Raw genomic sequence first — 23,985 nt, forward strand, 5'->3', positions numbered from 1 at the left:
AGCTGATTCTAGATAATTACACCTCACTTCACATTTAACCAGCACAATGACGGAGTTTAAAAAGGGGTTAGATAGATTCCTAAAGGACAAGTCCATAGACCGCTATTAAATGGACTTGGAAAAATTCCGCATTTTTAGGTATAACTTGTCTGGAATGTTTTTACGTTTGGGGAGCGTGCCAGGTGCCCTTGACCTGGATGGGCCACTGTCGGTGACAGGATGCTGGGCTAGATGGACCTTTGGTCTTTCCCAGTATGGCACTACTTATGTACTTATAAAGCATTGGTCTGAAACCAGTGTTGTAAGAAACCTCATACTTATTCCTCTACTCCTGCGTCTCTGTTCAGTCCTGACACATCACTGCATTGGCATCTCTTCTGTGAAATTCAGACGTGCACAAAAACTAAGCAGAGGGGTGCATCTCTGCTGGACAGGGCTGGCCAGAATACTTCACTTGACCACAGCATTTTTGCTCCTGTTGCAAAACTCCTCAAGTAACTGTCCACACACATATGGCTCAGGAATTTTGCAGTGTAAAGGCCATGCTATTCATTTAAGATGTCTGAATCAGCCTTGAATTTTCTCCTACGCAATGTGCAAGAGAAAAGTTCATGTTTTAATAAGGTCTTTGGCAGAACTCTATGTCAGGCAAAGGCAACAGAAACTCTGTGCTGGAAGAGGGACCAACAAAATAGGAACACTTTAAATACAAAAACAAGTCATACTAACAAATATACCGTACAGTCTAAAACATCCAGCTTCTCTCTGTATAAACAGTAAATTACACATTTTGCTTACTTATGAGATACTTCCAGTCTCAGCAATAAAACAGTCAGAGAACAGCCAGTGCTCTAATGATGCTACAATAAATTTTTGATCTATTGCTCTTAGTACGTAACAGCACAGGCTGATCTCATCTGCACCCATGTGTTTTTGATTGTCGTTCTGATTTTTTACTGGTGTATAAGCCAGATGGATGCTTTTCACAATTGTCTATTGTGGAGCTCGGTTTTGGCAGTCACGTTAACTCCACGGTCTCCTGCTCCCTGCTCACCTGCTCTGAGCAGCCCACCTTGTTGTGGAAGAGGCGGGACAGACTTCCCTTCTGGGAATTCTTGCTCTGCACCGATTTGTCCTTCCTGTGGCTGTTCTTTTGCTTGCAGATATCTTGTATGTCCCAAATTCTCAGTGTGCCATCGTGGGAAGCAGTGTACAACAGTTCATTGTGAATCTGGAACAGTTAAACCTCATGGTCAAATCACAGTAGTGGTTAGAAACAAGACTTGTTTTTCTCCTTGTCTAATATGACCAATTTCAACAAGCTTCCAAGATTCTTTCTACAAGGATCATCTGAAACCTGAGACACATGGGTCTTAGAAGCTTTTAAGAAATGTTTCCCTCCTGAATCTTCAGTCCTAGACATCTCTCCTAATCTATTACCTTTTCCCAGTCAAGTGTCCTGACATGGACACCTGGAGCAATGGAACGGGGCTCCTGCATCATATTTGTACATGTGTAGAAAGTGATAGGAAAATAAGAAGAAGAATGCTCCTATGACCTGGGGAACACATTAGTTGACAAGGCTTTCTCAAACTCTATTTTGGGAAGAAAATTAAACTAATCAAAACTGAGACTTCAGAGAGAGAACCTGAACCCGCTGCTACATCAGCCTTTGGCTTGCAATGCTGCTTACTAAGATAACCAGCAAGGAATGCCAAAGGGTTCATCCTCCCTTTCTCCGACATGAGCAACCTCTGACAGGTTGACATAGCACATTTCACAATCCCTGACCCCTAGACTGATGACTTTCGTGGCAATAGTTAGCATTTTACCTGAATGCAGTTGATAATGAATGTATGTCCACAGAAGATTCGCTGCAGAATTCCAGATTTTGTATGGAAAGCTCTGACACAGGCATCACCACTTCCTGTAAACACTGCAATGGGAAAACAATGGTCTGACTGAGGTCCCATAAATAGCAGATTTAAGTTGTGACTTGGGAGACAAGTCTACTTCTTCCTGTTACCTTAGAATACCTCTGGTCCCATTATTTAATATAAAAAGATACATTTGAGGCAGCCTGACTAATTGGACTGTCCTACAAAGAAAGCCAACTTAATGTTAAAATATTTTGTGTTTTCTGGGTGTGAGCACTTATCTTTGACCTGTACAATTTGTGCAGCAAAACTAGTGCAGGATTTACGTACATGCTGTTAAATATTTCTTCATTTGTTCTAACTTTGATTTATGCAGGGGGCTGAAAGCAGTGACTGGAGCACAACACTTTGTGGCCAAGATGGCACAGCAGTGGCCCCGGATAACTACTGCTTGTTTATCTCCATTATGACTTGAATACCACAAGCATTTAGTTGTTGGAATGACTGAAATGTGCAATCAGTTAAACATGATGGGAAAAGTTGTTTACAAAGCCTATTTCTGTTACTGGAAACACAAACCTTCTGGTCTACATCAAGAATGATGGCAAAAGTTCAAGATACCACTGCCCCAGGGCCCAGTCCAAAGGCAAAGCCTGATGTCGCAGCAGCTAAAGCATGACCTGAGTGTGAGGAAATCCTCATACTACAGCTACCAGTGCTTTTCTAAGCTAAGGAAAAGGAAGCGGCAGCTGTCAGGAGCCAAGGGGATGCAATAGAATCAAAAGAGAAGGATGAATGGTATAGTGAAGCTAAGGTAGGGGAGGAAAGTAGCTCACAGTAGAATCTAAAGAAGACGAATGCTAGTGATGGGTGAGGAAAGAGGGAAGGACAGAAGCCAGTGATATGGGGCGAATGGTTAGAGGATTAAAATCAGAAAGAAAGGAGGAATGAAATAAGCCTGGGGGGGGGGGGGGGGGGGGGGGGGGCGAATGAAAGATGACAGCACTAAGAAGAGGGTGATAGGAGACATCATATGTGAGTAAACAACAGGAAGGTGGATTGGTAAGAGGCAGGAAAGAGGAATCGATACCATGCCTCCACTGCCTCAGATACAAACTTAGATTGTGAGCCCTCCTGGGACAGAGAAATACCCAGTGCACCTAAATGTAACTCACCTTAAGCTGCTACTGAAAAAGGTGTGAGCAAAATCCAAATAAATAAATAAAATGGAGGCAGTGAAAAAGCAATAGATGCCACAAAAAAAGAGAAGGAAGAGATGACAGGAAAGGCGGGCAGGCTACGGAGAAGGCGAATGTAAATAGATAGGAAAGTAGGCAGTGACGAAGGCGGTGATGATGATGGGAGCAACTTGCTGACGTGCACTCTGGGAAACTCCATATATGGAGCTGAACGTTAGGTGCCGAATTTTCAGGACAGAAAAATGTTCTAATGGATGCGAGGCACTGTAATGGGGCAGAAATGGCAGATCCACGCAAAAACACACTTATGTGCTAAGGATTTCCGTGCAGATCTGCAAAGGGGGCGTGGCCACAGGGCACAGGCGGATGTTCCCTTAAAATGTGTGCAGTGTTATAGATTAGTGTGGATCCATGCCCAAGCTGTATGCTAGATTTCAGTGGAGGAGTGGCCTCCCCGCTCCCCCCGTTTTCTCCCACCTCCCCGCTCCCCCCGTTTTCTATTTCTGTTGATGGCTCTCTCATTCTCCCTGTCTCCTCAGCTCGAAACCTTGGGGTCATCTTTGACTCTTCTCTCTCCTTCTCTGCTCATATCCAGCAGATTGCCAAGACCTGTCGTTTCTTTCTTTACAACATCCGTAAAATCCGCCCCTTTCTTTCCGAGCACTCTACCAAAAACCCTCATCCACACCCTTGTCACCTCTCGTTTAGACTACTGCAATCTGCTTCTTGCTGGCCTCCCACTTAGTCACCTCTCCCCTCTCCAGTCGGTTCAAAACTCTGCTGCCCATCTCATCTTCCGCCAGGGTCGCTTTACTCATACTACCCCTCTCCTCAAGACCCTTCACTGGCTCCCTATCCGTTTTCGCATCCTGTTCAAACTTCTTCTACTAACCTATAAATGTACTCACTCTGCTGCTCCCCAGTATCTCTCCACACTCGTCCTTCCCTACACCCCTTCCCGTGCACTCCGCTCCATGGATAAATCCTTCTTATCTGTTCCCTTCTCCACTACTGCCAACTCCAGACTTCGCGCCTTCTGTCTCGCTGCACCCTACGCCTGGAATAAACTTCCTGAGCCCCTACGTCTTGCCCCATCCTTGGCCACCTTTAAATCTAGACTGAAAGCCCACCTCTTTAACATTGCTTTTGACTCGTAACCACTTGTAACCACTCGCCTCCACCTACCCTCCTCTCTTCCTTCCCGTCCACATTAATTGATTTGATTTGCTTACTTTATTTATTTTTTGTCTATTAGATTGTAAGCTCTTTGAGCAGGGACTGTCTTTCTTCTATGTTTGTGCAGCGCTGCGTACGCCTTGTAGCGCTATAGAAATGCTAAATAGTAGTAATAGTAGTAGTAGTAGGGTGGTGGACTTTGGTCCTGGGGAACTGAGGAACTGAGTTCAATTCCCACTTCAGGCACAGGCAACTCCTTGTGACTCTGGGCAAGTCACTTAACCCTCCATTGCCCCATGTAAGCCGCATTGAGCCTGCCATGAGTGGGAAAGCGCGGGGTACAAATGTAACAAAAAACCCCCCGCAAAACAGCAAAAGTAGAGGCTGACAAAATGTTGCTTGCTGATCGGTTGGCTGTTTCTTTGTTCTCTCTCTGGATTAACTTGTTTTTAACACCACGTGTATACATAAAGGATTTATTCAAGCCAATCAGCTTCTTCTCAGAGAAAGTTGTTTGTGACCCCTGAGGCAGGCGCTTTGGCGCCGAAACACGGACCGTGTCGGGTCCTTGATATGAATATTCTGAATAAACTGCTTCTTGATAGTATCTCCCTATTGGTTTGCACCAGGGGCGTATCTGCGTGGGGCCACAGGGGCCTGGGCCCCCGCAGATTTCGCCCTGGCCCCCCTCCCCGCCGTCAACCCTCCCCCGCTGCTTACTTTTGCTGGCGGGGTCCGACCCGCAATCTTCATATTTCGGCTTCCTCCGTGGCCATGTGCTTCCAGGAAGTAACGCTGCAGCGCTGATTCGTTGAATCTAGTTCGGCGTCTGACGTCAGCACGTCAGACGCCGAACTAGATTCAACGAATCAGCGCTGCAGCGTTACTTCCTGGAAGCACATGGCCACGGAGGAAGCCGAAATATGAAGATTGCGGGTCGGACCCCGCCAGCAAAAGTAAGCAGCGGGGAGGGTTGACGGCGGGGAGGGGGTGGAGAGAGGCGGCGGGGGGGGGGGGGGGGAGGCAAAAATGTGCCCCCCCTCTCTGGCTCTGGCCCCCCCTACCGCCGGATTCCAGATACGCCCCTGGTTTGCACATTTGTCAGCCTCTACTTTTGCTGTTTTGCTTTGATTCTCCCTGGAGGCTCCTCCTGCTTTCTTAGGTTTCAGTTTAACTCCTCATGCCCAAAGTTGAGTGCAGATCCTGGCACTGCGCACCATTCTATAAAGTGTGCCAATCTCAGCATGGCCATTATAGAATACCATTCAGCACTGATTTTTTTCAGCAACACATTTTGAGTGCCATTTACTGAATCCAGCCCTAAGTGTCTCTGCATGCATACACTGTGTGATACACTGAGCACATATGTGACCAAACTAGCTAACTTTGTCCAACACAAAACTGGAGAGCTAATGTGAAACCACCAAGTCCTCTAGTCATTGAGAGTTCTAGTGGTGAAGAGACTCTAGGCAGAATGCATCTCAAAAGGAGGATATACTGCAGTTGGCAAGAGTAAGTAGTGGAATGATATCATTTACTAAGCATCGCCCAGCAGGTGTGCTCTAAGGGAAAATTAGGTTCTTACCTTGGTAATTTTCTTTCCTTTAGTCATAGCAGATGAAGCCATTACGTATGGGTTATGTCCATCAACCAGCAGGGGAGATAGAGAGCACTCAAACTTTCACAGTGCCCTCTTGGCCAGCTAGCTCCACTGCCTCTTCAGTATTTGAAGCTTCCAAAGCAGTATGGCAAACCGCAATGGGAATCACAAGAGCTTTCCTCACAGCGAACGATGGCCCATCACAACGGCATGAACTCATAAAGGAGGGAATGCACATCCTCCTGGAGGGAATAAACTCATCCTCCTTATTGTATAAGTGGAGGGGAACACACGCGCCTCCTGGAGGGAATCACACATCCTCCCAACACACTGGAGGGAATGAACTCATCCTCCTATTTATAGAACTGGAGGGGAACACACGCGCCTCCTGGAGGGAATCACACATCCTCCCAACACACTGGAGGGAATGAACACATCCTCCTAAATTTAATCTGAACATGAATCCTGAAGATTGTTTTCCAACTTTCTCCCAAGGAAGGAACTTCAGGAAATTAGAACAGAACCTGAAAAACAGATTCACAGCATACAGACAATCATACAGGGAGGGCTCATGGCTTCATCTGCTATGACTAAAGGAAAGAAAATTACCAAGGTAAGAACCTAATTTTCCCTTCCTTGTCATCAAGCAGATGAAGCCATTACGTATGGGATGTAACAAAGCAATCCCTAGATAGGGTGGGAACAAGCCACACCACGCGCTAGCACTTGTGCACCAAAACGCGCATCCCTCCTGGCAGCCACATCCAGCCTGTAATGTCGGGCAAAGGAGAGCTTAGAAGCCCATGTTGCTGCACTGCATATCTCTTGAAGAGAGAATGCTCCAGTTTCAGCCCAAGAGGAAGAAAGCGCTCTAGTAGAATGTGCCTTAAAGGCTACAGGCGGAACCCTGCCGGCCAGCAGATAAGCTGAAAAGATAGTTTCTTTGAGCCAGCGGGCAATAGTGGCTTTAGACGCTGGAGACCCTCTGCGAGAACCGGATAGCAAAACAAACAGATGATCAGAAGTCCTGAAAGAGTTAGTAACTCGCAGATACTGCAGCAGAGTCCTGCGCACATCCAAAAGGTGCAGCTGCCCAAAAGATTCTGGAAACTCTTCCTCTGAAAAAGAGGGCAAAAAAATAGGCTGGTTTAGGTGAAAGGCTGAAACCACCTTAGGCATAAAGGAAGGCACGGTCCGAACCGTGACTCCGGACTCTGAAAATTGCAGAAATGGGTCTCTACAGGACAGCGCCTGGAGCTCTGACACCCGTCTCGCCGAGGTAATGGCCACCAGAAAAACGGCCTTCAGTGTCAAATCTTTCTCCGATGCTCGCCGAAGCGGCTCAAAAGGAGATGCCTGCAGGGTTTTCGAAACTAGCCCCAGGTTCCAAGCTGGACAGGGTGCTCGCACTGGAGGTCGGAGCCGAAGCACCCCCTCTAAGAAACCGTGCCACATCTGGGTGAGCAGCCAAAGACACGCCTTCCACCTTACCACGAAGGGAGGCCAACGCTGCCACCTGCACCCGCAGGGAATTATAGGCCAAGCCTTTTGTACACCTTCCTGCAAAAAGTCCAGAATCGGCGAGACAGGAGCTCGCATTGGAGCAATGGCTCTGGAAGCACACCAAGACTCAAACAGGCACCAAATCCTGGCATAAGCCACGGAAGTGGACCGCTTGCGGGCTTGCAGGAGAGTGGAAATAACTTTATTGGAATAACCTTTATCCCTCAATTGCGCCCTCTCAATAGCCATGCCGTAAGACCAAAGCAGCCGGCGTCCTCCATGGCTACCGGTCCCTGAGTCAACAGGTTCGGTACCAGAGATAACGGCAGAGGAGCCTCCAGGAGCATCTGTCGGAGGTCTGCATACCAAGGTCTCCTTGGCCAATCCGGGGCGATGAGGACCACTTCTCCTGGGTGCAGCCGAATCCGCAAGAGCAGGCGCCCTATCAAGGGCCATGGGGGAAACACATAAAGTAGACCCGGAGGCCAGGGTTGAGCCAAGGCATCCAACCCCGCCGAGCGAGGATCTCTCCGTCTGCTGAAGAAGCACGGGACTTTGGTATTGGCACTTGTCGCCATTAGATCCATCACGGGCTTACCCCATTTGGCACAGATCTGCAGGAATACTTCGTCTGCCAGATTCCATTCTGCTGGATCGATCTGATGCCTGCTCAGATAATCGGCCTGCACATTGCTCTGACCTGCAATATGAGCTGCCGACAGACACTGAAGATGCAGCTCGGCCCAGTGGCAAATCAGTTCGGCCTGCGTGGCTAGTGCTCTGCACCTTGTTCCGCCTTGTCGATTTATATAGGCCACCGTTGTCGTGTTGTCCGACATCACTCTGACAGCCAATCCTTCCAGGGTCACTTGAAAGGCCAGAAGCGCCTGAAACACCGCTTTCAACTCTAGGCGGTTGATGGACCACTCCGACTCCTCGGGTGTCCATAGACCCTGGGCATGCTTCCCCTTGCAGTGTGCGCCCCAGCCCTTCAGGCTGGCATCTGTTACCACTAGGCACCAAACGGGGAGCGTCAGCGGCATTCCTCGCCGCAGCATGCTGTCCAAGAGCCACCACTCCATGCTGAGACGGGCCGCAGGGAGCCAAGTAAGTCTGCATTGGTAATCCTGAGAAATAGGAGACCGTCTCCGGAGTAGGGAATACTGTAGAGGTCTCAGGTGCGCTCTCGCCCAGGGTACCACTTCCATCGTGGCTGTCATCGATCCCAGCAGCTGGACAATGTCCCAAGCTCGCGGGCGGGGCATCCTCAGGAGCAGACGGACCTGATTCTGAAGCTTGCACCGCCTTAGCTCGGGTAGGAACACATAGCCCGAGACTGTGTCGAACCTGGCCCCCAAAAACTCTAGATTGTGAAGGGGACAGGTGACTTTTGGCCATATTGACGACCCAGCCTAGAGATTGCAGTACTGAGACCACTCTGGCTGTAGCTTGTAAGCTCTCTGTTGCAGAGTCTGCTCTGATGAGCCAGTCGTCTAGGTACGGGTGAACCCTGATACCTTCTCGCCTGAGAAAAGCAGTTACTACCACCATTACCTTCGAAAAGGTTCGGGGAGCTGTGGCGAGGCCAAAAGGCAAGGCCCTTAACTGGAAATGTTTTCCCAACACCGCAAACCTCAGAAAATTCTGGTGCGGGGGCCAAATCGGTATGTGCAAGTAAGCTTCTTTCAGGTCTAGAGACGTGAGAAACTCTCCTGGCTGAACCGCCGCAATGACGGAGCGCAGGGATTCCATGTGGAAATGCTGCACTCTCAGGGACTTGTTCACTTCTTTTAAGTCCAGAATAGGGCGAAAGGACCCACCTTTTCGCGGCACCACAAAGTAGATGGAGTATCGGCCGCAGCCTTGCTCGGCGGGAGGCACCGGGGTCATTGCCCCTAACTGAATCAGACCTTGTAAAGTCTCCTCCACCGCCGCCCGTTTGACGGCAGAACCGCATCGGGACTCCACAAACACGTCTCTTACTGGGGCGTTGAATTCTATTCTGTATCCATCTCTGATCAGGTCCAGAACCCACTGATCTGAGGAAATCTTGGCCCACTCCTCGACAAAGAGGGAAAGCCGTCCTCCGATGACAGGCATCGAGGAGAGGGCCGGCGCACCATCATTGAGAGGGTCGCCCCTGAACTCCTGGTCTTGAGCCACCGGCTGCGGAACGCTTGTCCGAGCGAAAGGAGTTCCTCTGCTGACCACGGGCACGTGAAGTGAACCCAGCAGAACGCCCCGGGCGGTACCTTCTAGCTTCACGGAAGCGAGGTCTGTACGAGGAGTGGACCGCCTGGCCCTTAGAGGAAGGCCTCTGCCTATCTTCAGGCAAGCGCTGGGGTTTTGGATCACCCAGGCCTTTCACAATTTTCTCCAACTCCTCACCAAATAGGAGAAGTCCTTGAAAAGGCAACTTCACCAACCTTTGCTTAGAGGCCATGTCCGCTGCCCAGTGTCGTAGCCACAGACGACGGCAAGCCGCCACTGCTACTGCCATTTGTTTAGCCGAAGCTCTGACAAGGTCATAAAGGGCATCAGCCAGAAAGGACAAGGCCACCTCCATCTGCGGAGCCACATCCAAGAAGGGCTCCGCTCCATCTCCGGGCTGAGCCACTGCCTGTTGCAGCCAAGCTAGGCAGGCTCTCACAGCATAACAGCTGCATGCAGACGCCCGAACAGTGAGACCTGCAATTTCAAAGGACCGTTTCAATGCTGTTTCCAGCCTACGGCCTTGAACATCCTTCAGGGCAACACCTCCTTCAACAGGGAGGGTAGTTCTCTTTGTCACCGCAGTGACTAGGGCATCCACTGTAGGCATTTGAAAACGAGCCATATGTCCCTCACGCAGAGGGTATAACTGCCCCATAGCCCTGGAAACTCTCAAAGGTCCCTCAGGGTCAGCCCACTGAGCCGAAACAAGCTCTAGGATGGAGTCATGCAAAGGGAAGGCCCAAGCAGCTTTCTTGGTACTAGCCATCCTGGGATTACCCGAGGAGGCCATGCCACTGTCAGGATCTTCAATCGAGAGGGTCTGCAGGGTATCTGAAATAAGCGCTGGCAGCTCATCACGGTGGAAAATCCTCACCACGGAGGGATCATCCAGATCCTGTGGTAAATCTGCACCTGACTCTGGTTCCTCAGACCAAGAACGTCTGTCAGAGTTCTCCGAATCCTCACACCCCGACCACGGGGGGGGAAAAAGGTGCACCACAATCTGAAGGGGAAATAACCCTTCTGCGCTTATCTTTAGGCCAAGCATCCGGGAAAAAAGCCTCACTGGGCAGTCCCAGGCCAGAATCCATCGGGGGGGCAATCAGAGGAGCCTCAGGCGACCCTTGAGGAAGGGCTCTTTTCATCATGTATGCTTTATGCAGCAAAAGCACAAAATCCGGGGAGAAAATCTCACCCTGGGCACCCAAATCCTGTCTGGTGCTAGCCACTCCTGAAATAACCTCATCTCGAGGTGCCCCACCCGGCTCAGGTCTCTCCGTGTCCACGGAGGCCGCGCCATGCTCGGGCCGGCTCCTACGCCAGTACTGCACGATTTACAGAGCCCTGCTGCTGATTTGCGCTTGCCACAAGTGGAACAGCGCTTTACATTGTCCGCAGCCATCGCCGAAAAATGGCGGTAAAATCCAAAATGGCGGTTTCGCGCCAAAATCGCCCCGATCGCGGGCCCACCCCGGAGGAGTTGGAAAACACTCTTACCTCAAAGGATCTAGTGTACAACTACGATCCTGCTGAAAATCAGGTCAAAAACCTCTGTTCCAGCGTCTCTGCGTTTAAAAACGCGACGCGACTTTTTTTTTTTTTTTTAAGCTGTGAGGAAAGCAGCGGTATTGAAGACTCCGGAGGCTCAGATGAGTAGGAAAGGCAGGGAAAGGGCGAACCTATATGCCTGCATCCACTGTTGGTGGGTAAGGACAGGGAAAGCAAGGCAATATGTCCACATCCACAGATGTATGGGTAAGGCAGGGAAAGGGCTAACCTATGTGCCTTTAAAGTGATGCTGCTATAGCCTCCAACACCCTGGTTAACAACTGGCAAGCCAGGAACCACCTCCCGGCAGATTTTTCTGGAGCTCGAACAAGCTGCAGCCACCCTGCTAAGGGAGATAGAGAATACTGAAGAGGCAGTGGAGCTAGCTGGCCAAGAGGGCACTGTGAAAGTTTGAGTGCTCTCTATCTCCCCTGCTGGTTGATGGACATAACCCATACGTAATGGCTTCATCTGCTTGATGACAAGGAATGGTATGGGATTTGCGTTACAAGACGTATGAGGAGAGACTTGCTGACCTGAACATGTATACCCTGGAGGAAAGGAGAAACAGGGGTGATATGATACAGATATTCAAATATTTGAAAGGTATTAATCCGCAAACAAACCTTTTACATAGATGGGAAAGCGGTAGAACTAGAGGACATAAAATGAGATTGAAGGGGGGCAGACAAGAAAAATGTCAGGAAGTATTTTTTCACGGAGAGAGTGGTGGATACTTGGAATACCCTCTCGCGGGAGGTGGTGGAGATGAAAACAGTAATGGAATTAAAAAATGCGTGGGATAAACATAAAGGAATCCTGTTCAGAAGGAATGGATCCTCAGAAGCTTAGCGAAGATTGGGTGGCAGAGCCGGTGGTGGGAGGCGGGGCTAGTGCTGGGCAGACTTCTACAGTCTGTGCCCTGAAAATGGCAGATACAAATCAAGGTCAGGTATATTTGAGTTTATCTTGTTGGGCAGACTGGATGGACCGTGCAGGTCTTTCTCTGCCGTCATCTACTATGTTACTATGATACTTCTTACCCTTCCTGCTTTATAGCAGCATTCCTCCGAATAAATATACATTGAAAAAGAAAGCAAACAATGAGGCATCAGCGACTTACAGAACCCGGCATGGTATTTCAAAGTGCTAACATTATGCTTGTGAGTCTTGTAGGTTTGGACACAATCTCCAGTCTCTGTTATCCAGCGTTTCACACTTCTGTCAGCACTCCCCGAGTACAAGTGCTGACTCACCACCTGGAGGGAAAAGAACAACAAAGCTATTGTAGCTCCATTCCCAAACACAACCCCTGGAGAAAACCTCTCCACTACAAAGTCAGATTAATTTGTAAGGAGCTGGCAGTTTATGCAGCAAAGTGTAACTTATGTTGCATGGTTACAGAGTTCTTAAACCCAAGACTTTACTGTCCTGTGATAACAGCGTCATCATTTCCCAAATTTTCTTGACTGCCTTCTACCAACAAACTTCAGTGCAAGAATGTACTGGAATAAATGCAGGTTTATAAAATCTTTAAAAAAAAAAATCTAAAATATACAGCAGTTTGTTTTTCCAGAATAGACTTTCAGCCAATTCTTTTTAAACAAAGACAAAAGAGTCCAGAATTTAAAAAAGCAGTTGGATCATTTTATTTTTTAAAAGATTTACCAACAATCCTTTCTTCACCTCTGAAACTGTGGCCCCTTTCTCCCTCTGGTGGTTTACTAAAGATAGTAGTCATGGGGCATTCTGCACACAGGGCACTGCAGGAGCTGATCAGTATTTTGAATGCAATGAACTTACGTTGTGTTTATTAAAGTAGCTGTGAAGAGAGATTTACACTCACCTGATAACCCATAAGTCTGGACTAGTCTAGCTGTACTCAAGGAAAGGAAATTCTCTCCCCCTATCAGCAGATGGAGGCACAAAATTGAAGCTTATGATGACATCAGTAGGTACACCCAGGAACATTCCAGTACACTAATGCCAAAGCTGAGAATTAACTAAAGAAACTATGTACATATGGAACCCATTATCAAACCAGAAAACCCTTTCCAGACCCCTAGAACATTTAAACTATACATAGTATAATAAACAGGAAGGGTCTTACCAGATGGGTCCTGGACTTTTCTAGTAGGACTCAAGGAAAGGAAATTATCAGGTAATGGGAAATTTCTCCTTATTTTTCATCCTGCTAGAGCAGTCCAGACTGACAGGATGTACCAAAGCTTTATCTCACTGGCTAGTGGTCTGCCAAAAGCAGCATCTGCTCTGGCCCGAACATCAATCTTGTCATGTTTCACAAAAGAATGCATCAAGGACCAAGTAGCTGCTCTACATATATTCTCAGGGTTCACCACTCAAGCTTCCACCCAAGAAGTCATCTCAGTTCTAATGGAGTAAAAAAACTCACTCGCTTTAAAACCTCTTTCCAATCGAGAAGGTAAGCTGATCCTATGGCCTCTTTAATCCAACAGGAAACAGTAGATTTTGAGGCTGCTTCACCTTTGCACTGGCCATGACACAATACAAATAGCCTATCAATATATATAAATGGCGAGAGTCGTACTCACTCGCAAATGCGCAAATGTACTCACTCGCAAATGTGGGGGGAGCGTTAGCGACGGCGGTGTCCCTCGCAAATGCGCAGTAGAGACCCTCTCTGCCCCGCCCCCGCATCAATATGTGATGACGAGAGCGGAACAGAGAGGGTCTCTACTGCGCATTTGTGAGGGACACCGCCGTCGCTAATGCTCCCCCCACCTGGAGTCGTAGCCGCCGCCATTCACCTTCCACCCGGTCGGGCCCTCGCTCCGCTATTGAAACAGTGAGGGCACGCAGCACACAGCTCTTGCTGAGCTGCCGTCGGCCTTCCTTCTTCTTCTCTGCCTGTGTCCCGCCCTCGATGGAGTTACGTCACACGAGGGCGGGACACAGGCAGAGAAGAAGGAAGGCCACGGCAGCTCAGCAAGAGCTGTGTGCTGCATGCCCTCGCTGTTTCAATAGCGGAGTGAGGGCCCAACCGGGTGGAAGGTGGGTCGGTGACGGCTCCGGGGGGGGGGGGGGAACGAACTCGGAGGGGGAGCGGCAGCGGCAAACTCGGCGGCGGGGTGGGGGGCCTTTCAACCTCCCCCCTATACTAGCCCGTTTTTATGGGCTGAACGGCTAGTCTTATATAAAGAATATATGACCTGCAAATAATGCATGGGGGCCTCCATGTACATCCGGTTAATGTAATTTCAGGAACCCAACTTTGTCTGACTCCGAGAAAGCTGGAAGCATGATCACCTGATTTAGATGAAAGGGGGAGACCACAGTCAGAATGAAGGATAATACCATTCTAATGAAAATGGAGCCAGCTGAAAAGGACAGGTAAGGATCTCTGCAAAAAAGAGGTTGGAGTTCAAATAATCTCCTAAACAAATGGCCTCTAAAAAGGAAGTTTTCAATTACAAAATCCTTCAGCAAAGAATGCTTTAAAGGCTCAAAGGGCACCTTGCAAAGAGCCCTCAACACCAAATTAAGGTTCCAAAGGGTGCACCGCCCTTCACAACAAAAAACATCTCATACCCAGAAGCACAGCCAAATAGAGACCTTCAATCCTAACTCTGAAATAAGAGCGAGCCACCACCAGAACAATAGAGAATTAAAGGCCAGGCCCTGGTCAAAACCCTAATGCAAAAAGACCAGGATCAATAGTAGATCTGCACACCTCAGAAAGATCTTCTGTTCCATACACAAAAAACTTCAAAGACCCACCAGACACAGACATATGTCAGAGACATGGAAGAAGACTGACAAACCTGCAGCAAGGTCACTACAACAGAGGAATGGTAGCATCTGTGCTTCAGACACTGCTTTTCAAGGGCCAAGCAGAAGCCAGAAGGGATCTGGATCCTCAATGAGAACTGGTCTCTACTGCAAGGCGTCAATGTAATCTTGGGAAGTAGAACTGGGGACCTACCAGTAGCTGAACGAGGTTGGTATACCACAGCCAACAGGGCCAATCCAGGACTACTATGATAACCAGACATGGAAGGTTCACCAACTTCCAAAGGACTCACTCTATTAGGAGCCAAGGAGGAAGCCAAGACTGGAGAAAAGCATCAAATCTCTGCCTAACCCTGCTCTTTTCTGCAGCTGAAGAAACTGACAATTTGCACTCTGGTGGAGGCCATAAGGTTGAAATGGGGAATGGCCCAGCAATCTACTAGAATCTGAAAGGCCAAGGGACTCAACTCCCACTCCCCTAGATCAAGTGAGTGTATGCTGAGAAAATCCACTTGAACGATGTGAGCTCCCAAAGTCACTACTAGATGGCATTCCACCCAGAAACAAATCCAACCTATCCCCACAGCCATCCTTGCACACCTTAATTGTTAAGTATGCTACCGCTGTTGCATTGTTCAACAGCACCCTGACTGCCTTTTCTTGTAGGAGTGGCTGCATGTGCTGAGCCACTGAGCAAATGGCCCTGGCCTCCAGACAACTGATATTCCAGGAGAACACTTGTGGATACCAACTCCCCTGTACCACCAGACCCAGACAATGTGCACCCCAAGCCTACCAGACTCATGTCCCTGGTAAATACCAACCAATCTGGTGGGGAACGAGGGGAATCCCCTTGAGGAGATGGTCTGAAAGGTATCACCATACCAGATGTAGCTTCAAGCTTCAGCTGGCTGGGAGCCAAACTCCGAATTGATGGGACTTGGGAAACTAGTGTGACAACAGCACCCACTAAAGAGGTCTCATGTGGGCTCTTACCCAGGGCACTATTTCAAGTGTTGCTGCCATAAAGCCCAAGAGCTGCAAAAAATCCCAAACCAAGGGTACCTGCTGCACACAGAGCAACCTTTTCTGTGCCTTAAAGGGAAAACTACAGGGAAAAACTATAAAGGTGTGGAAACCAGCTCTGCAAATTTCAAGGTGTAGCCTGGACAGACTACATCCAGAACTCACTGGTCTGAGGTGATAAGGGCTCAATCCTACTGGAGCATGGTGTGACAACTCCCCCAAATCCTGAGAAGAGGCCCACAAATCCTCATTGAGGACCCTTGGAAGTGGTTTTGGAGAAGGGTCCAACTTTTGCCCTCCACTCCTTATAGGGGGAGGAGAGAGAGACCTGCAGCCTCCAGCTCTGAAAAGCTGTAAAGAAAACTGCATCAGGCCCAATTCTGGCAACAAAATGGCTGTTCCTGCTAAAATCAGATCCTCAGATTGCAAGGGCCTGCTGCCAAACCTCCACAAGCAATTCCACCGAGCCTGGGAGGATTGTAGGGACACTGACAGTAGAAATTTACTCTCCCTGTCATAAATGAGGCAAGTAGATTTGGCTGAGCCAGAGCAACTGCCTCCCAGCATGAATGCTGCATCTGCTGCCTAACAAAGACCCCTTGCTAAAGAGAAAATAATGAAAAGCAGCCTGGGAGCCCAGACCTACCACAGTCAGTCCCCTGCTTGCCTGTTCAATTAAATTAACAAGCGGTATGGTATTTAAATATCAGCACTCTGCTTTAAAAGAACAAACTTGAAACAGACAAACAAAGCTGACAGAAAAAATTATGTCCTGCTTTGACTCTTTTTTTCTTTCACATCTTCAGGGGGAGTCTCAGGGATTAAAGCAAGGTGGGTGGAGGGAGGGAGGGAGGGAGGGGAATACTACCCACAACCCAACAGGGGAGGCACCCTTAGGGCAACCCCTATCTGGCCTCACAAATTTGTGGGCTAGGCTTTTGGGTCCTGGAGGGAAGGGCACCTCTATGGTCAACAGGAGGAAGGTCCATGGACCAGTTCCTGAGACCAATGCCTAGGCCAAGGCTTAACCTCAAGGGCTGTAGGCCATGAACTGCACCCTGGCAGAAAGGCCTGTTCAAAAGAAATCTTGCTACACCAGTCCAACCTGCAACATCTGCTAAAATCAAATAAATATGGGAAAGTACCTGGCTGCACCACCTGTTTTACTGATGATGTCATCAGAATCTCTGCCTCCATCTGCTGATAAGAGGACATTCAGTCTAGCAGGATGATAAGAAATAACTACATCCCTTAAGAACTGAGACAATTGCCTTAGCAGCATCATTTCATTTAAATTACTCCTATAAATGTAATATTAAATATTTGAGAACAAAATATGTTTTCTTTCTACCACAGCATTTAAGACAGTTTATTGATCAAAAAAAACTATGAGACTTGCGGGACTCACACGATCATGATCTATGGTTAGAGGAATATTAAGAATAGAATGGTGGATAGAAGTGTTAGGCCTTTTCTTTATGTTTATAAATATTTCCATTTAAATCTCATCTCCTGAGTTAATAACGGGATCCCCCCCCCTAGTATTTGTGGTCTAATACAAGATGAAAAATTATTACTTTGACTTGATTTCCTAAAATGATGCTTGTCTGATTTTTCCTGTTCAAGCTGTAATGCTTGTAAAGAATATAAATTCATAAATAAAACATTAAAAAAAAATAAATAAATAAATAACTACATCCCTAAAAAATGTAAGTTGTGACTTTAATGCTTTCCTCTCTTACCCCTTTATTTGTAGATCATTATCATTTTTGATATGAGCAATTTCTCTTTGTTGGTTTCTTATCAGTCTAAACTACTTAGGCAGTACCTGCTGGTTCTCTTCAACACTAACCATTTTAAGAAGATTTTATATGACAAATATCACTCCCAGAGAGGACACAAATCCTGAGACTATACGGGACATTACCTCTCTCAACTGAACCAGTCATGATTTTATTTTTATAAAAGCTTTTATTCCACTAGATCCAAAGTTCTCAGCGGATTACATAAACTCATACATAATTTGAAAGCAAACTAAAACACACAAACAAAATTACCACAAAATATCTTGAAAATCAAAATTACTAAATCATTTATCACCCCAGCTGTAAGCCTGCATAAAAAACAAGGTCTTGAGCTCTTTTTTAAGTTCTTTAAATTAATCTGTAATATTCCTTATTCACATTGGCAACTTATTCCAGTAAACAAGACCAGCAATATAAAAAAAATACTCATCAGAAGGTATCACATGATGGGATGGAATATCAAGTAACTTCCGAGACGAGTTGTATCAGAATTTTAAATATCAGCCAAGCAACTTTAAAATGGACCCTATACTTAATAGGTAACCAATGCAAACTTTTCAATACTGGTGTAATATGCATACATCTAGCAGTATCAGTCAAGACCCTGAGCACAGAAGTTTGTACTGTTTTTAGAGCTTTGATTTGAGTACTCTGAAGCCCCAATAACAATCCATCTGCATAAGTGAAAATATGGAGTAATTAAACTCTGAACAAACCATTCTAAAAGTTTGTGGTTTCAACAAATTCTTCAATCTTCTCACCAATCGCAATTTTAAATATACATCTCTATGGTAAACTAAAACAAGATAGCTCTTATCAGTACATTATACAGATAATGATGCACAGTTATCCCAGGTTCCTGAGGCACTACTGCTAGGAAAAACTACTGAACTTCCTAGGAGCTGATGCCAGGCCAAAGGTTGACCATCCATCACATAGCAGAGCTGATCAGAGCACAGTAAATCTATCACTCTCATTGCCTAAATAAAAGAGGGGGGGAAGGATTCCATACAAATATCTGCAACACTATGAAATTGTTTGGCCTTAAGTTCTGGAGCTGTGCAAAAAGAATTTGCTTTCTTCAATAACATAATCTAAATAGACAACTGAAAAACCTCTGCTACTGGCACACAATATGCCTAAATTGAGATGCCTATTATTCCTTAGAATGACTCCTTTTTCCTTGTCTCCTGGGATTCTCCACACCCCCCTTCAAAAAAAAAAACCAAACAAACCCATACACATGTATAGAATTGGTCTATTCTGTAATCTACCTGTATTCATAGTGAACACCCAACTGTTTCTTACCGATATCCTCTGAACAGTCCCACTGAAATACTCTAATGGTTAGAGCAGTGGGCTGAGAACCAGGGGCGTCCATTTCAAATCCCATTGCAGCTCCTTGTGATCTTGGGCAAGTCACTTAACCCTCCATTGCCTCAGTTATAAACTCAGATTGGAGCTCTACAGGGACAGAAAAAATATCTACTGTACCTGAATGTACACTGCTTTGTGTCACAGCTCCACCATGCCTCCCGCTGCAACTCACCTCCATTGCTGCCAGGATGGAGTCCCGTGGTGTTTCTTGACCTTGGGCGTCCATGCTCCTTCGGGGTACCCTTTGGTCCAGCATTCTGTCTTCCATGCTGCGCCGGCGGGTGAGGGACCGTTCCTCCTAGGTGCGTGCGTGCACAGGAAGCCCTAGTTTTAAAGAGCCGTCAGCAAGATACCCTGGGAGGTGCCTTCCCATAACATCGGAGGTTGTGTACTTGATAAGGGCATCTGGGACACTGTTACACAGCCTTTGTAAGAGGTCTTCTGGTCTTCTCATGTGTGTGTTCCACTTATTACAGTTCCTGCCTTGCCAAGCTCCTGTCTTGCCATGTTTCCGAATTCCTGTCAAGCTCTAGTCCTGCCTTGTCCACGAGTTCCTGACAAGCTCCAGTCCTGTCTCTAGCCCTAGCTTTCTCTCTTGTTCCCATCCTTGTCCTGCCTGTCTCGTCCAGCCTTTTCTTGTCCAACTCTAGTTCCTGCTTTGTCCCTTGCCTGAATCCAGTTCTAGCCTTGTTTGCCTTATCTAGTCCAAGTCCTGCCTGCCTTGTCTTCAGTCCAAGTCCTCCCTGCCTTCAGTCCAAGACCTCCCTGCCTTGTCCCCAAGTTCCTGCCTTGCCTTGTCTCTAGCCCTATGTTTCTCTCTTGTTCCAGTCCTTGTCCTGCCTATTTTGTCCAGTCTTTTCTTGACCAACTCTAGCTCCTGCTTGGTCCCGTACCTTGTCTGGATCCAGTTCTAGCTTTGTCCATTCGAAGTCCTGCCTGCCTTGTCTCCAGTCCAAGTCATGCCTAGTACTTTGCCTAGTGATGTCTAGCCCAAGTGACTAGCCTGCTGTAGTCGGTCCTGGATATGGTCCAAGAGCTCACCTTTTCCTTGAACTGTGACAGATTGCGAAGGCCATGAGTTTGGACGAGTCCTCTGTGTTGAGACAGCAAGGATGCCGATGATCTTCTGTTGGAGGGGGGTTCTTCAATGTATAGACTTGTTGCTTTTTGCATCCAAGATTCAGACCCGCCTGGAATTTGTTTTCTTGGGCTCTACTCCTTCGGTTCCTGTTCCTCTTCCCCTCTCTCAACTTTCCTTTTCTCTCCTAAATTGTAGATCCATTAGGAATAAGACCAGTACTCTCTCTGAGCTAAGCTCCGATTCTTCTCATGATATCCTTTGCATGACAGAAGCCTGGTTGCAAAGGGGTGAAGAATCTCTTCTCTCTCAATGCCTTCCTTCTAATTATTCCATATCTTCGACCTGTAGAAGGTGGGGTATGGCTCTTTTTCTGTAAACACTCTTTCAGCGATTGAGCTTCAATCTGATAAGCTTTCTTACCCTGAACTTTTACATAAGTGCATAAGTATTGCCACACTGGGAAAGACCAAAGGTCCATCAATCCCAGCATCCTGTTTCCAACAGTGACCAATCCAGGTCACAAATACCTGGCAAGATCCCAAAAAAGTACAAAACATTTTATACTGCTTATCCCAGAAGTAGTGGATTTTCCCCAAGTCCATTTAATAATGGTCTACGGACTTTTCCTTTTAAAGCTTCCTTCTGCAGTTCCCCTCTATATATTACTTCATTTCCCCCCATCCTTTAATACTTCCACCTGGGATTCCTTATCTCAGACCTTAACTGAAGGCAGAACGAGAGAGCTCCCACTCTCCCAGATCCAGAGCATTTCTGCTGAGATAATCTACTTACATATTCAGTGCTCCTGCGATGTGAGCTGCTGAAAGCTGCTGCAAGCGAGACTCTGCCCAAAATAAGAGGAGCTATGCCTCTTTCACCAGTGGAGCACTTTGAGTGCCGTCCTGCTGGTTGATGTAAGCCATAGTCGTTGGACATAACGCAAACTGATTTGCCCTCTACGAGAGGCTGAAAGACCAGTAGAGCCATGAAAACTGCCCTGAGCTCTAACCAATTGATCAGCCACTTGGATTCCATCTCTGACCAGAGACCTTAAACATTGTGGTGAAGACAGTGGGCTCCCCAACCCATTAGACTGGCACCAGCGATTACCACCATCCACATGGTAGAGGTTACGGGAACACCACAGAGAAGGCCACTCTTTTGAACACTGTTCTTCCATCCCAGGCCCATTCAGTCTCCTCCTCCAGCGTGCAAGACCAAGTCAAGCCAAAGAAACCATGGTTTACCGAAGGGCTGTGCATGCTAAAACACCAGACATGTCATGCAGACAGTAAACTGAGGAAGCACAAGGTCCTCACTTTACTGACTGCCTATAACACATGCTATAATTATTACCACTCTAGAGTTAAAGAGGCCATGCAATTGCCTCTAATACCTTAAAAGATGCCAACAAGCCAAAGAAATTATTCTCTATCTTATCTGGATTGACTATCTCTGGACTAATTCTTCCTCTGCCATGAAGGACCTTGCTCAATTCTTTGTCTCTAAGGTACATTCTTTACAAGGCACCACCACATCTATAGATGTCTCCCTTCAGACAGGTCATAATGATGATTCTCCTGCTCCTCCAAATGATGAACCATCTACTCACACTAGTTCTTGGTCATCCTTTTGATTAGCTTGACTCGCTATCCCCCATCATGGCCTCCTCTCCTTTGCATTTCCATCATACTGGAAACAAGCCCTTGTACAACCTGTTTTAAAGGGTCCATCACTTGATCCTACTTTACCTACCAGTTACCGTCCTAACTTGTGTTTCATTTAAAAACTAACTGAAAGGATAGTTTTCCCATCAGCTCTCACACCATGTAGATTATACATGGAGTGGAGGAGTGGCCTAGTGGTTAGGGTGGTGGACTTTGGTCCTGGGGAACTGAGGAACTGAGTTTGATTCCCGGCACAGGCAGCTCCTTGTGACTCTGGGCAAGTCACTTAACCCTCCATTGTCCCAGGTACAAATAAGTACCTGTATACAATATGTAAGCCGCATTGAGCCTGCCATGAGTGGGAAAGCACGGGGTACAAATGTAACTAAAATAACACCTTGCACCTAAGCTAATCTGGCTTCTGACCAGGCTTTAGAACTGAAATGGTTATGGCAGCACTACTGAGTGGCCTTTACTCAGATACTGGCCATGGGAAAAATCACAATTCTTGAATCACTTGATCATCAGCCACTGTTGATCTTGTGGACCACTTTTTGCTCCTTTCCTGCTTGAGCAATATAGATATTTCTTTAACCCATTAGTGCCCAATGTTTCCATAATAAGTGCCCATATGGGAACATTGGGCACTAATGGGTTAAAACAGTTCTTTGTTAATTTCTCGGTTGCCGTTTCCCACTCACACTCGTACTCCAAGGTTCTATTTTAGCTCCTCTAGTATTCAATAACTTTCTCACTCTTCTAATGAAATCCTATCCAGGACCATGGCATTAGTGTTTTATTATGCTGATGACATTCTATTAGTACACTATACTGTACTGATTTCTCTTACTCCAGATATTGCTGATTTTCAGGTAGGTCACGATGCAATTTTCTGCATGACTCGATGAAACTCGCCTAGTTCTTAACTCTTCAAATACAAAATTGCTGGATTACAGGAAGCACTCAATCCCCATCTCTCACTTCACAGATGGAATGCCAATAAAATTAGTTCTTCACTTTAAGTGCTTAGGTGTCATTATTGATCAAGGTCTGTTGAACTACAGGTGGTAGCTTTGGCAAAGTCTTGTTTCTTTGCACTTCAGCAATTCTCCTAGATCAGTCTTCGCAGGTGACATTACTATATGCCGTTCTTCTTTCACGTATTAATCACTGCAATGTAATTTATTCTAGACTCCCACAATTGATTTTCCATCACATTCAATTGGTTCAAAACACAGCAATAAGGATTTTTGCTCGTGCTTGTAAAACAGATCATGTCATACCTGTTCTCATTCAATATCACTGACTGTGTTCTATCGTGTTCAGTACATGATTCTTATTCTAACTCACAAGGGCCTCCACATAGGTATTCCATCATATCTTTCTCCTCAGTTCTCCCCTATGCCCCTTCCCAGACTGCTTCAATCCATCAATGACAGCCATCTCCATATACCGTTGGTTCATACTGCCAGGCTAGAGTCCACTAGGCATTCTGCCTTTTTCTGAACTGCTTCACTGTTATGGAACACCCTACTGGCCTCTTTGCATCTTGAATTTTTCACATGTTAAGTTTAAGTCTGCACTGGAGATGTTCTTATTCAGGCAAGCTTTTGGGGAGAGAGCAGGAAGTGCTCTGGTGGCCAGAGACTGTCCCACTCCGGTCCCTTATGGACGCTGTTTGATTGGTACTTTGTATGCCTGCCTACTTTAAGATTTTTTTCTGCTTTATTGTATTTTCTTACTTAATTAACTTTCTATGAAGACAGGCGTTCCTTTCTATTTCTTTTTTTTAGTTGTACTACGGCCTTGTCATGTTTCAGGAAAGGCGGTATAATTAAGTGTAATAAACCATAAAACCATAAACCATGTTCACTGCTCCAGAAGAAACTGCAAGCTCTACAGCAGAGCAGAGAGGTTAAGTAACCAGGTCAGCTGCCTCCGCGATAACATTTGCTGTGCTTTTGCACTTAGCAGGGATGAGCCTGGGCAGGTTACATCAAATCATACCAGGGATCAGGAGCTACCAAGCTATAGTTGTGCCCTGTACAACGCACCCCTAGATCTGAGTCACGACCCACTTATCACTGCCAGTGAGTGGGCTGGCAGATATTTTTGTACCTCTCCATATTTATATCCTATGG

The 23,985-nt window shown here is 46.8% G+C and overlaps 1 protein-coding gene across 2 annotated transcripts in view; it reads right to left on the reverse strand.

The window, feature by feature from the left end:
• Positions 1-282: 282 nt before the first annotated feature.
• WDR86 (WD repeat domain 86) overlaps positions 283-23,985 on the reverse strand; it is an 81,120-nt gene continuing 57,417 nt past the window's right edge. For both annotated transcript variants that reach the window (XM_030189910.1, XM_030189909.1), the window contains exons 5-7: positions 12,241-12,376; positions 1,833-1,936; positions 283-1,231 (exon numbers count right to left, since the gene is read on the reverse strand). In XM_030189910.1, coding sequence (XP_030045770.1) covers positions 1,019-1,231; positions 1,833-1,936; positions 12,241-12,376 — 453 coding nt within the window. In that variant the 3' untranslated portion in view covers positions 283-1,018. The remainder of the gene's footprint in view (positions 1,232-1,832; positions 1,937-12,240; positions 12,377-23,985) is intronic.

The sequence above is a fragment of the Microcaecilia unicolor genome, chromosome 1 (genome assembly GCF_901765095.1).
Source record: "Microcaecilia unicolor chromosome 1, aMicUni1.1, whole genome shotgun sequence".
NCBI classification, from domain to species: Eukaryota; Metazoa; Chordata; class Amphibia; order Gymnophiona; family Siphonopidae; genus Microcaecilia; species Microcaecilia unicolor.